Source organism: Equus caballus, chromosome 2 (assembly GCF_041296265.1).
Source record: "Equus caballus isolate H_3958 breed thoroughbred chromosome 2, TB-T2T, whole genome shotgun sequence".
NCBI lineage: Eukaryota > Metazoa > Chordata > Mammalia > Perissodactyla > Equidae > Equus > Equus caballus.
Window position 1 is genome coordinate 23,399,921 of NC_091685.1, and position 14,739 is coordinate 23,414,659.

At 45.8% G+C, this 14,739-nt stretch overlaps 1 protein-coding gene across 4 annotated transcripts in view; it reads left to right on the forward strand.

Annotated features, from left to right (window-relative positions):
- Window positions 1-14,739, forward strand: part of CSMD2 (CUB and Sushi multiple domains 2) — a 592,855-nt gene that overhangs the window by 434,901 nt on the left and 143,215 nt on the right. For all 4 annotated transcript variants that reach the window (XM_023633833.2, XM_023633839.2, XM_023633859.2 and 1 more), the window contains 2 exons: window positions 7,320-7,522; window positions 13,110-13,301. In XM_023633833.2, coding sequence (XP_023489601.1) covers window positions 7,320-7,522; window positions 13,110-13,301 — 395 coding nt within the window. The remainder of the gene's footprint in view (window positions 1-7,319; window positions 7,523-13,109; window positions 13,302-14,739) is intronic.

Genomic DNA, 14,739 nt, shown 5'->3' on the forward strand with positions numbered 1-14,739 from the left:
TATTTCAATAGCACTTTATCCCATTCTTTTAGTACCTATTGCACACATTATTGTGTTTTGGTGTCTCTTTCAATAAGCAGCAGCAGCCTCCAGGGCAAAGACAGAGCCATGCACATTTCCGCAGCTCTCAACACAGAGCTTGATGCACAACACGCCTCAGCCCTCCTCCCTGGTCTGTGTTGTGTCTGTGGTCCAGAGACACACACATGCGCGAGCAAGGCATTGGTACGAAGGTGCACCTCTTCACCTCCTCCCTTCCCTTCAGTGCCTCTCCTCTGGTTGGGGGGGGGGGCGGGGAGCGGGGGGGGGTGGGTGGTGAGAACAGGGTCCTCAAACTGTTTTCTGTTGTTTTCAAAGGCCAAAAGACCAGGTGTTGCCCTGCAGGGGAGCTGCTCAGGCAAACCCCAATGTCTGTTCGGGCCCAGAGTTATCCCTATAGATCAGAACCTCTAATTAGCGTTTTATAGACTCTGATTTCTATAAGATGAGAAAAGTCTTCAATAAGGGTCTTAGTAAATGTAGTTGGTTTGGCAAAGCAAGTCTTGGCTGGCACCCACCACGGATTTATACTGAAAGAGCCATAGACTCCTGCAGCAGCTCCCTCCCTTGTACTTCCAGGCGGCGTTCACTCTTGGCCTTGCCAAGCTGTTCTCAGCTGAGCAGCAGGAGTGATCTTAAAAGTGTACATCAGCTCCTGTCAGGTCTCAGCTTAAAATCCTTCCATGACTTCCCTTAGCCTGTAGAAGAAAATCCAAACTTTTCCCGTCTCACCTGACCTGGCCTCTGCCTGCATCTCTTGGCCCAGCGACAGCCTCAGTGGCCTTTCTCTTGCTCCAACACTCCAGGCTGGTTCCCTTTGGGGGCCTTTGCACATGCTGCCCTTTATTCACAGAAAGCTTCCTCCTCGCTCTTACCCTGCCCTGCTCTCCACATGGCTGGCTCCCTTTGAGCCTCTCATCTTGCTTAAATGTCATCTCCTTAGTGAGGTCTTCCTGGCCACCCTATCTAACGTGGTCACTCATTCTCAGAGCTCTGCTGTTTCCTTCACTGCCTTTGCCACAGCTGATAATCTTTTAATGGGTTTGTGTATGCGAGAGTATCACCCATGTCCAGAAACAAGTGGAAAATGACACCCTGTCTGTCATCTTCACCATTATCTCCCAGCGCCCAGCACATCGGAGGTGTTTAGATAAATGAATGCGGTAAGAAGTCTGGAACTTCAGCTTCTATCCTTTCCCTTGCCAAGTTGCATTGTTTCTGCATGCAAAGGACCTCAGGCTCCCTCCCGTCACTGCCTCCTGCCACTTCTCTTGACCTCGTCAATGCCACGCCTGTGACTTTGTCTGATTATCAGATCACCTAAGCTGAATGCAACAAACCGGCGTTTTTAATTCATGATCTGGAATACCAGCCCTTTAACCTTGTGTGTGATTCACATGTAAACTACTGATTCCTAGAGGGGGCCTCTCCAGCACGTGCCTGGCTGTCAGCCACAGCCTCTGCCTTCGGGAGGGGTGGGCTGCATTCTCAGGGGACAGGGTGGGAGCACCAAAGTCTGACCTGGACTGTAATTATATAATGTAAATCTGGCTCACTCTAATCAGCCCTTGACCTTGGGCAATTTATTGAACCTCTCTGAACCTCACTTTTAAAGATGGGAATGATGCCACCTACAACATCAAGATGCTTGTGAGGACTGAATGGGATAAAGCGCCTTGTACACAGTGGTTGTTGTATAAACATGTGTTCTTTCATTTCTACTTAGTCTCCATATTCTCTCTTCACAAATTCCTATCAGACTGGTCCTCCTGGGATTTCTTTCATTCACTCGTTCATTCCACTATTCACCCCCGGGGACTTTGGTCCAACTCGAACCAGAAGAGGCTGGAGCCCACACTCCTCTAGCTCATTCTGAGGCCCTCGTTATCCTCCTTCCCTCAATCCAGCTCTACTTCCTGTGACATCCTAAGGCCACCTGAACTCCCGTGTGAGAGTCGCCTTTCTTCCCAGGCACCCTAGCCTCCCGCTGCCTCCAGATCTTGTCTGATGTTGTTAAATCCAAAGAAAACACACTCCCTTTCTTGTCACCAAACTTTCAGTGTCATTTCCTCCTTCCTGCCCTGACAAGTCGGGCCCACGCAAACCTCTCTTTTCTGAGAGCACGTCCAGCAACACCGCACGGTTTAGCTCTCGGTCTGCGCCTGTGCCGGGCTGCCAACTTCACAGTGCACGGAGTGACGTGGAGAGAGCAGAGACGGAAGGGGCAGCTTGGCACAGCAGTGGGTATGCCTGTTTGCTCTGCTTCCTGGGGAGCTCCTTCTCCCCTTTTCAATCAAGTGTGGGGCCCCCGGCTGCCAGTCTGTTCCCTGTTAAACGCCTTGAAGGGGAGCCCATCTGCCTTCGCTCTGTTGGAAGTCCTCAGAGGGGAGGCCTGCCAGGGAAATTAGAACACAGCCATTGAGAAAACCCACACAGCTCCTGGTACTGAGGAATCTCCACCTATACCTATAAAAGGGTCTACTTAGGAAAGCCAGGAAATGCGCTTGAATCCTATCAGAACTAATTGATAATTGAAAATAAGAAACACACATGAATGGAAGCCAGCCTTTTAGTGCTAAACATGATGAGGTCCATACAGAAGTCAAAATATAATGATGTGCCCCTGAAATTTATATAATGTTATTAACCACTGTGACCTCAATAAAATTTAAAAAATTTACATGGGAATGAAAAAGAAACATACACCTATATATTCAACAATAAATATGTAACTGAAAATTAAATTCCGTTCACAATGGAGCAAAAGAAATGAATTTAATAAGAAGTATGCAAAGAAGAAAACCATAAAACTTTACAAAAGTACATGAACTAAGCCCTAAATAAGATGTCTACAGTGTTCCTGGCTGGGGAAAATAAGTAACATAAAGATATCAGTTTGCCCCAGTTAATAAGTGTGTGCAATCCCAATGAAAATATCAGTGGAATTTTTTGGAATTTGATAGCCATAAATTTATCTGAAAGAATAAATTTGGGAAATTAGCTTAGAAATTTTGGAGAAAAAATATGAAGGGAGCTTTTCCTTTAAAAATATCAAAATCTGAGATTGTGGAACTGAAGGGAGCTATAGTTCCTGGGACCATAAGTAGAATCCAGGACAAGCAAAAGAGACGGCCCTGGAGGAGAGTCTAGAATGAGACCCACGAGCAAGGTGACATTTTAAACCTGTGGCGAGAACCTGGATTATTCAGTTATGAATGTCTCCTTTCCCAGGTATTCACGAGCACCATCCGAAGTGTCGGGCACATCCTCTGCACTGGGGCTCGAGGCCTGGTCCCACACTCATGGAAATGATGTGCTAGTCGGGGAGACGGATAGTAAACAAAAAAAAACTAAGTATAGGCTGTGATAAATGCTAAGGAGGAAGTAAACAGAGAGTTTTGATAGTCAAGATACAGGGGAGGAGACTTTAGATAGATGTTTGGACAATGGGGTGTCCATTTGGAAAAGTAATGAACCTATAAACCTCAAAAAATGAAACTATATGGGGCAAGCCCTGGTGGCCTAGAGGTTAAGCAGCCCAGATGTGGCTCCTGGGTGCAGACCTACACCACTTGTCAGCGGCCACGCTCTGGTAGCAACTCACATACAAAATAGAGAAAGACTGGCACAGATGTTAGCTCAGGGCGAATCTTCCTCAGCAGAAAAAAAAGATGAAAGTATACAAGTTCTGGGAAAATATTACAGTTTTGCTTTTTAATCATTTTGAGGAGAATAAAGTTTGTCCAAATATAACACAGGACCCAATATCCTTAAAGGGAAAGATTAAGATATTTGGTTACATAAAATGAATAACTTCTATACCAAAATGGACACCATAAGCAAAATTTAAAAGGAAAAGAGACGCCAGATGCCAGAAGAAAATATTAGCAACAAATATATCATATAAAAGAGGAATCAAAATATATAAAGATAATAAAAATTATAGTGTATAAAGAGAATTTAAAAAGAGAACTCAATTAAGATGGATAAAGGATATTAAGATATACAAATGACCAACAAATATATGCAACTTTTCTAAATTATCTAATCTTAAAACACCAATGAGATTCCATTTTGGTTTAGCAGATGAGCAAGTATTTTAATGTAGAATATATTTACAACATTGTAATATCTCATGTTGGTGAGGTGAAATTTAGAGAGAAGAGTCACATTAATACAGTTTAGTGGGAATGTGAATTGACACAATCACTTAAGAGAATAACTTAGCAGCATTTATCAAAAATTTTAGTATATATGCCTACCCCCCCAAAATTATTCCTGCTTGTCAACTGAAATATTAACAGAAAAATGCAAAGCTACATAAAGATGGGAGTGTTCCTTGCAGTGTTATGTGAAATATAACCATGTCCATTTTTGCAGGAAAAAAATGAAGTAGATGTCTTTGTCCACAATACAGTATTAAGTGAAGAAAGTTACATGAAACTATGTAAAACGTGGTTCCATTTGGGGGGAAAAGATGTATGTGTACGCATTGAAGAAAAGTCTGGAAAGATATGCACCAAGGCTAATATCAAGTGAAAAGCTCTGGAGAATAGATTGGTTGCTTGAGAAAGAGACTTTTTAAAAATTCAGTGCATCTGTATATTGTTTGCCTTTTTCTGCCTCGAGCATGTCTTATTTCTACAATTTAAAAGGATATTTTTACAAAGAGATAGTGATAAATGAGTAGGATCCTGGAACAGAAAGGAAAAACTGGTGAAATTTAAATAAAGTCTGGAGTCAAGTTCATAGTAATATGCAGTTTTGGTTTCCTTGTTGTAACAAAGGTACCAGGGAAATGTAAGATATTAGCAATAGGAGAAATGATGAGGGGTCTGTGGGAATTCTCTGTATTATCTTTGCAACTTTTCTGTAAGTCTAAAATTCTTCCAAAATGAAAAATTGATTAGAAGAGGGAGAGAGGCTTGTAGCCAAAGAAGCTTTGGCAGCTGGAACCTTTTTGTTCTGGAAGAATTCAGGTTCCTACCGAGCTCCTTTGCTCTGCGAGCTCTGTCTGGGTCTGCAGGCACCCCACACACGGAGACCCCCGCCTGGCCTCCTGAGAGTTGCGGGGATTATCTGAGCCAAGCCTGTGTGCGGCTAATATCCTGAGTTCTACTCTGGGAAACCAAGGAGTGGGCTCACCCCAGCCCTCACCCCTTCTGAGCCAGCTTCTCAGTGACCCCACAGCAACCCCTGCCCTTTACCCAACCCGCTCTTTTTTATGAGTTAGTTTTTTAGAGCGGATTTAGATTCACAGCAAAATTGAGAGGAAAGTACAGAGATTTCCCATATACCCCCTGTTCCCACGCATGCACAGCCTCCCCCATTATCCATATCCCCCACGAGCGTGGTGCATTTGTTACAATTGATGAACCTACGTTGACACGTCATCATCACCCAACGTCCATAGTTTACATTAGGGTTCACGCTTGGTGTTGAACATTCTGTGGGTTTGGACAAACGTGTATGACATGTGTTCGTCATTGTGGTATCATACAGAGCAATTCCACTGCCCTGAAAATCCTTTGTGCTCCACCTATTCTTCCCTCCCACCCCACTGCCAGCCCCTGGCAACCACTGATCTTTTTACCGTCGCCACAATTTTGCCTTTTCCAGAATGCTGTCTAGTTGGAATCATACAGTATTGTAGCCTTTTCAGAATGGCTTCTTTCTCTTGGTGGTATGTATTTAAGGTTCCTCCATGTCTTTTCATCACTTGATAACTCATTTCTTTTTAGTGCTGAATAATATTCCATTGTCTGGATATACCACAGTCTATTTATCCATTCACCTACTGAAGATGTCTTGGTTGCTTCCAAGTTTGGGCAATTACGAATAAAGCTGCTATAAGCATCTGTGTGCAGGTTTTTGTGTGAAAATAAATTTTGAACTCGTTTAGATAAATACTAAGAAGCATGATTTCTGGATCATATGGTAAGAGTATTTTTAAGAAACTGCCAAACTGTCTTCCAAAGTGGCTGTAACATTTTGTATTCCCACCAGCAACGAGTGAGAGTTCCTGTTGCTCCACATACTTGTCAGCATTTGATGTTGTCAGTGTCCTGGATTTTAGCCTCTCTAGTAGGTGTGTAGTTGTATCTCGTTGCTGCTTTCATTTGCATTTCCCTGATGACATCACATCTTTTCATATGCTCGCTTGCCATCTATATATCTTCTTTGGTGAGGTGTCTGGTAAGGTCTGTAGCCCATTTTTTAATCAGGTTGTTTTCTTATTGTTGAGTTTTAATAATTCTCTGTATATTTTGGGTAACAGTCCTTTATCAGATGTGTCTTTTGCAGAGATTTTTCTCCCAGTCTGTGGCTCGTCTGCTCATCCCCTTGATAGTGTCGTTTGCAGAGCATAAACTTTTAATTGTAATGAAGTTCTGGTTATCAGGTGTTTTTTTCATGGATCATGCCTTTGGTGTTGTATCTAATAAGTCATCACCATACCCAAGGTCATCCAGATTTTCTGTGTTATCTTCTAGGAGTTTTATAATAAGTTCATGTTTATATTAAGATCTGTGATCCACTTTGAGTTCATTTTTGTGAGGGGTATAAAATCTGTGTCTAGATTCATCATTTGCATGTTGATATCCAGTTGTTCCAGCACCATTTGTTGAAAAGACTATCTTTGCTCCACCGTATTGCTTTTGCTCCCTTGTCAAAAATCAATTGACTGTATTTATGTGGGTCTGTTTCTGCACTCTCTATTTTGTTCCATTGATCTATTTGTCTATTATTCCACCAATACCACTGTTTTGATTCTTGTAGCTTTATGGCAAGTCTTGACATTGGGTAGTGTCAGTCCTCCAATTTTGTTCTTCTTCAATATTGTGCTGGCTATTCTGGATCTTATGCCTCTCCATAGAAATTTTAGAATCCCTTTGTTGATATCCACAAAAGAACTTGCTGGGATTTTGATTGACTATTTTCTTTTTACCTATATCCTTTATCCAATCCAGACCCTGCCTTCTCACTATCCTCCTCCTAATTTAGAATAATATGGATATGGACTCAGGAATGAGGTCTGAGGTCTGTTGTGTGGAGTTGAGAAGACAGGTGGGGTTTGATAGTGGCAACATGAAGCTCATAGTAATAAACGAGATGCCCAAAATATACTTCTCCTCACCTTGTCCCCATTGCCAGTGACCTCAGTGGAGGAGTGGCTGAATGAGAATCATGAGGATGCTACCAGATGACCTTCCCTGACTGGAAGCCCCTGGAAAAAAAGGGGCTGAGCCCGGCATGACTGCCTGCTTCTTCTCTCCATTCAGGCTCCACTTCTTGGTGTTCGACACAGAGGAGGTCCATGATGTGCTGCGCATCTGGGATGGGCCTGTGGAGAGTGGGGTTCTGCTGAAGGAGCTCAGCGGCTCAGCCCTGCCCAAGGATCTGCATAGCACCTTCAACTCAGTCGTTCTGCAGTTCAGCACCGACTTCTTCACCAGCAAGCAGGGGTTTGCCATTCAGTTCTCAGGTCTGTGCTTGCCTTCTGCTGGCACCCTCTCCATTTGTCATGCTGCCTCCTCTCCTTCTCTCTCAAGTCCCTCCTTTCCTCCATCTCCACTCGAGTAAAGATATTTATTGAGCGTCTGCTGTGTGCCTGGTACATGGTTAGCACCTGTTCAAATATCCATGCTAAGCTTACTCTAGGGGGAAGACAGGCAGGTTAATAGACCCTTACATACAAATTGATAAGCATCTGGAGGGAGAACTATAAACTGTAATAGTCACCGTGGAGCATCCAGAAAGATGTTCCAGAAAAGACGAAGCCCAATCTCAGACCTGAAGGATGAGTAGAAGTTACACAAGAAAAGACAGTATTTCAAGGAAGGAGTGGTCAACTATGACATGGCATTGGAGTTGCCACTGAGTTGGACTTTGGAGGATTTGTGGATCCTTATTAGATGAAAGAGAGAGAAAAGGGCATGCTAGATGCAAAGAACACATGGACAAATACAGAGACAGGATAATAGGTTCTGGAAGTGGACAATTGTCCATTGTGGCTGAAACACGCGTAGCGTTGAGAGAGTCAGGGGAGGTACCAGTTGACGATGGTTTGAGGTGCAGCTATGGAAGAGCTGACCTGCCTTGCCTCACACTCTAGTTCTCCGTTTAGTGCAGGTCTCGGTAAAGACTGGAAGCCAACACGAGTAATCTAAATTCAATTAATTATGTACTGAAGTAGCCAATTATGGAGGAGCATGACAAAGAGCCACCAAAAATGGAAAAAACTCAAACCTTCAAGTCCCAATATTAGATCATTTATATGATTGGCCCTGCCTCTCCCTGTGATGCACCATCTCATCTCCTCTGAAGTGCCTCTTCCATCACTTATCTCCCTGCACAAGTGACTCTGCCTCGGTTTCTGCTTGTGTTTATTATACAGCAGCTGTCTTCATTATCATCTCCTTACACCATTGTGTGTGTGTGCATGAGGGCGGTTTCCGTGATGATTCCAGAGCAAGCCTGTGTGGCACCTGTGCCATGGTTTTGCCTCCACATTCTCACCCAGTTGGTGTATCAGCTAAGGGTGGATGGGTATATCTCTGGCACCAGTGAGGCTGTAATGGAGTTGCAAGCCCTACTTCCAGCTCTTTTGTGCATCCGTCTTCTCCGTGGAGGTGAGCATCTAGCAGTGTGTGGGGCAGATGAGGGTCTCCAGGATCATGTTCCTTTATACTCATTAACTTGCCGACATAATGCTCATGCAGGCTTCCAGCCCAGCAAGGAAGAGCTCCTTGCAGGGTTCATTGGGGATCTTCTTACCTGAAATCCACGCACCCTCTCACCCAGGGAGAGAGTCCCTGGGGACCACGGAGTAGCGCTGAATTCATCCAAGATTCAAGTCCTCCCGTGGGGCAACAAGGGAGTCATTTTAGATAAGGATTTCCCAACATCTATTCCCTGGGGTTCCATGGACTATTGATTGGTATTGCAGGAAAAAGAAGTTTGCATGATTGAGAAATGTTGAGAAGGTGCTTAGATTGAGGCAGACCTGAAGAGGTTGTCTGAAGTTTGGGACCTCCGAGAATTTTTGGTCTGCTAATGCAGATAAATTCAGAAGATGTCTGGTAGGTAGGTCACAACTCCTAAACGTATTTGGCCATGCATGATGTTTTTCTAGGCCATCTCAAGAGACTAGCATTTCTTAGAACAAACTTTAGAAATGGCTTGGATAAGCAATAGAAAGCGCTCCCAGCAGTAAGGAGAGCAGAATGCTCAAGAGACAGCTGAGTCCACTCTCTGGGGAAAGGAGTATTATGAGTAATTAAACCAGACGAGTATTTTCTCTGACTGTGCCCAAGCTGATGGGAATGGCTTAAAAAAAAAAAAAAGTCCGTAATCATACTGACGAATTCCACTATAGATGTGCTTTATCTGACCTCCGCTGTGTCCTCAGTATTGCCACGTGGGACAGAGTCCCTGAGCACCCTCATGAGCTGCACCTTTGCCCGGCAGCTTTGACCGCTTTCTCACGCATCGCTCATCCCGTGGAAGTGCTGTTCATCCTTCCAGGTTCGTCTCAGATGCCACTCCTTCCTAATCTCCCCAAGAATAAATTGCTGTAGCCTATGGCACCCCCAGCACCCTGCTCTAGTTCTTCAGCACATTGTCAATTCCAGACACTCTGCCCTGTCTCGGAGCTGGCCACCTACTTGCCATCCCACAGAAGTTCTTAGAGGGTCAGGGCCACATCATGCCAACCAGACTCCTCCAGAGGGTACGCATGCAGCAGGTGCTCACTCACCGCTTGCTGAACAAAGGGGCACACGAAGCCATGAACAGACGAATGGATGGTTTTCTCTAACATGAGGGTTTCCTTTGGCAAGCCGCCCTGAGCATTGCTTAAGTCCACGGAGAGGGGAGTGGGCAAAGCCGCCTCGCCTGGGCTCCAGGAAGGCCATGAGAAGCCGGCCCAGAGTTCTGGGCGTAACCAAGGTTCAGGAAAGGTCACCTTCCCTGTTGCTGTCGTCGGTTAGCAAATACCAGGACTACTCTGGGGAGGAGAGAACGGCTCACCCGTGTTAACTTTATAGTGTATGTTTGACAGCGGATTGCACAGAAATGCCAGGGACGATTAGTGCCGGCTTTGGCTTTATTAAGTAAACATGACTGTGTAACATCTGACATCCTGTCCATACCACGTGGATCCAGCCTTTCCTCTGCGGCTTTGCCGAGCCGCTCACATTCAGGGCTATTAAAGAGAGAAAGTGAGGACAACAACAGGCGAGGGGGAGCATTGAAGGAGAGCGAAGGCTAACCACTGCCGTCTATTGAACCAGCACCACGCTAAACTCTCTGCTGCGTTCTCTCCTGAAATTTTCACGGAAACCTTAAGGGATGGGCGCCATTATTAATCCACATTGCAGGTGTGGGCTCCGAAGCCCAGGGAGGTTTCTCCTACAAGGTCATCTAGTTAATAAGTAGCAGAGCCTGGTTCAGAACCCCTGTGAATGATTCCCAGACCTAGGCCCTTCATCATTGCACTCTGTGGCCTCCCGTATAAATAACCTATCTGAGTGTCGTAGAACAGCGAGCTGGTTTTCTTCTGGGGAATCATTTACATGTGTACAGTGTACTGCAAAGCCAGAGATGAAAGCTAAGTCGGTTTTTAATTGGGAAGGAAAAAGATTGATTCTTATTTGACTTTATAAATAAATTCAGCAAGTGTCAGATGGTGATGACTTGTTCATTTATTTATTCATTCAACAAACATTTGCTGAGCACTACTGTGTGCTGGGTACTGTTCGGGGCCCTGGGGATACAGTTGGAAGCAAACCAGCCAAAGTCTCTCTTCCGGTGGAGATGCACAAGCGATGTGCAACAAAGAGGCAAACAAATGAAGGAGGAAGATTATTACAGATTGTGGTATGAAGGGAACAAAACAAGGTAATGTGACAAAATTGATGGAAGAGAGTTAAAGGATGAGCTCGGAAGGTGATCAAAGAGGCCTATCTGAGGGGGTGTCATTGGAGCTGAAAAGTGAAGGACAAGATGGAGCTGGCATAGGAAGGTCTGTGGCAAGATCATTCCAGACAGAAGGACCAGCAGTGCAAAGGCCCTGGGGTGGTGGGGGGAGGATGGGGAGGGAGACCAACCTTGCTGTGTTGAAGAAGATTTTACACATGTGGTTGGAGCATAGTGATAGCAGATCGTTGATGGTGTTAATGACTAAAGTTGGGTCAAAGCAAAGGATAGGTTTTAAAATGTGATCTCAAAAGAGGAGGGCTTAAGATAGGATACCATATGCAAGAGTCAGCAAACTTTGTAAAAGTCAGATCATAAATATTCCAGGCTTCATGGGCCATATGATCTCCGTCATAACAACTCAACTCTGCTGCCAGAGCATGAAAGCAGCTGTAGAAAACATGTAAACAAATGAGCATACCTGTGTTTCGATAAAACTTTATTTACAAAAACAGGCATAGGAGCTGGCCCGGTGGTGTAGTGGTTAAGTTCCTGTGCTCCACTTTGGTGGCCCAGGGGTCGTTGGTTCAGATCCTGGGCACCGACCTATCACTGCTCATCAAGCCATGCTGTGGTGGCGTCCCACATAGAAGAAGTAGAAGAAATTACAACTAAGATAGACAATTATGTACTGGGGCTTTGGAGAGAAAAAGAAAAAAAAGAGGACGATTAGCTCAGGGCCAATCTTCCTCACCAAAACAAACAAACAAACAAACAAAACAGGCATAGAACCAGATTTGGCTGTGGGCTCTAGTTTGCCATACACTGTCTTAGGTGTTATTGGGTGTAAGGTATTAGATACTATAATTTCAGACTCGTCCACACAATCCTATGTCTAATAATTAGTGATATTAGTGTATACATTTGCCCTAGGCTCAGGCTTCTCAAACTTTCTACCCGAGTCGTTCTAATAGCAGAGATGAGTGAATGCATATCCCCAGGAGATCTCGAGGGAGGAGGAAGCACAAAATCTCTTTGAGGCTTCATGATTTTGCTTAAGAACTCACGTGAATTTTATGTTCTACTCCATAATAAATTCATTTGTTTTAGTGTAATGTTATTTTTTCCCAAAATTTTTGAGAAAAATTAGCCCTCCAAGCCAGTGAACGTTATTGATCCTGTGGCCTCCAGAACCTCTGTCCCTGGGGCCTGCCGATCACAGTCTGTGAACGATGACATGGGTGGGGACGGTGGAGGCAGCTGGGGTTGTTGCCCCTGCCTCAGAATCCTTTCCCTTGGCGTTCTCATATACTGCGTCCTTCGGGGCGTTTTCTCACGCTGCATCCGTTCCTTCATTCACTCACCCATTTTTTTATTCACTCATTCCTTCCTTCCATCATTCGCTTGGTGTTCACTTTTAAAACTCCTGCTCTAATGTTACACTAGTTTAGATATTAGACTTCAAACATCTCCCAAATTCCTGAGCTTTCTCAATTTTTAATACATCTCGGCTACTTACGTTTGTTTTGAACTCTCCACTGCCACTTGCTACAAACATCTGACGTTTTTGAATGTGGCTTCAGTCTGGCAGGTCATTGTGTGTTTGCCTTGCATGAGAGAACATGGTCTTCACCCAAATTCAGAAGCTGCCCACACCTTCATAACCACCGCTCAGCATTCAGGCAGGCCAACGCCCGACTCCTTTGCAGACCCCTCTGATGGAATGCATGGAGTTTAGACCTCATTACCTCGTCACTCCCTCATACTGGTCAGGTTAGCTACACTTACAAAATTGCAAAGCTTATCCATGGAACAAAGCTTGAATCATTAAATCAAACTGAACTCAGTTCTATCATCACAGCAGTGCTATCACGCTTAACTCCTGGTATCTCATGACAGGTAGACGACAGTGATGGTGAATGGTAGAATGGGTGGTGGTCACAAGCAGTGGTGGAGGCAGCGACAGAAATGGGGGTGAGAATGGAGACAGTGGCACCATGGCTGCAGCTGAGGACACTGGTGGGAGGTGCTGGTGATCAAGGCAGTTGCACTGGTGACAGAAGTGGCAGTGACAGGGAGGTGACGAGCCAAGAGTTTCATTGTCTGGCAGACACCTAGGCAACCTCACTTCCTCTTCTGTTTTCTTGTCCCAGTGGCCACAGCAACATCCTGCAATGACCCTGGGGTCCCGCAGAACGGGAGCCGGAGTGGCGACAGTTGGGAAGCCGGTGACTCCACAGTGTTCCAGTGTGACCCTGGCTACGCGCTGCAGGGAAGCGCCGAGATCAGCTGTGTGAAGATCGAGAACAGATTCTTCTGGCAGCCCAGCCCGCCAACGTGCACAGGTACAAAGCAGCTTCAGAGGGACCCTGCCTTCTCCTCCCACCTCTTGTGTGCTCCAGATCCGCCCGGTGCACACACACACATAAGCAGCAGCTGGGTCTTGAGCCTGGCCAAGGGAATTGGAACACCAAAGTTGCAGAAAGCCCAAAGTTTACCCTGCTTTGCATGCATACATGCACACACACACACACTCGGTCACATTCACACACGCAACTCACACGCTACACACTACAAATTCTTCACTCTCCAAAATGGTCCCAAAGATTTCTAAGCATGGCATGTCTGTCCCTTTTCTCCCTGGCCCAGGCTGTTTAGGTCGGAAAGGGGCCGATGGGTCACCTCTGGAGGTCAGGGTCAGCAGGTTCCGAAATGACCCTTCTATTTCCTGAAGCACTGGAAGGGCCCCCACAGGCGAAGGGTGCAAAGGAAGGAAACTTGTGCTTCCTCTTCTCAAGGACATTGTTGGTTCCCTGAGTGTTGGTTCTCCAGACCCGTCTGTACTCGTGAAATCTCCCCATTTGACAGATGAAGAGATGGAGACTCAGATGTGTCCAAGGTCAGGTAGCTTGTAAGAGTTGGGCCTGATAATCCTGCTCCCTAGCTGCGTGAGCCTGCGTGAGAGGAGGACAGGAGAGAAAGAGTAGAAACAAGCGTTCCGGGTGCTCACTGTCACGCGACTTTTTCTCAGGCAAAATACTGAATGCATTTATCTCCCGCGTCAATGACGGGTGTTAGAAGAGAACAGCAGTCATCGAGTCCTTGCCATGTGCCAGCCCCGTACTGGACGTTTACTTACACAGCCTCCTTTCTGTACAGCTCTCTCAAGTGAGGACCATGCCCTCACTTTACACTCGAGGAAACTGAAACTTAGACAGATTTGTGTATCTTGCCCCAAATCCAGAGCTAGGATATGGTGGAGCCAAGATTCACACCCACATCAGTCTGAAGGCAAAGCCTTTCATTTCCTCCCCCCCACATTGACTCCATGCTGGGGACGGGCTCAGGGGACTGCCCGAGACATACCCCTGCAGCGGCCATCCTAGCCACCCTGCGCCCCCACACTGGCTCCACGGGAGCCACTGTCCAGGCCTCTGAGGCCTGACCTATGTGGGCCATGCTCTGAGGTCTGGCCTTGAAGGTGAGAACTAAACCCTGTCTCTCAGAGGTCATTGGGAGTGTGCATGACAGTCGCGTGGTGAGTGTACAGCGGGCAGGAAGTTGAGAGCTGGGTTCCAGAACCAGCTCGGTTCTCAGCGACGTGGCATGCCATGTGGGAGAGAGCGTGGGGTACGGAAGCGGGCAGATCTGGGTAGGCCCTGGCTCTGCCGTTCACTAGTTCAGTGGCCTTGGGAAATTGCTTCATCTCTCCGAGCCTCAGTTTTCTTGTCCGTAAAGTGAGAGTGAATATACTTCCCTCACGGCCTTGTGGGGTGAGGACAC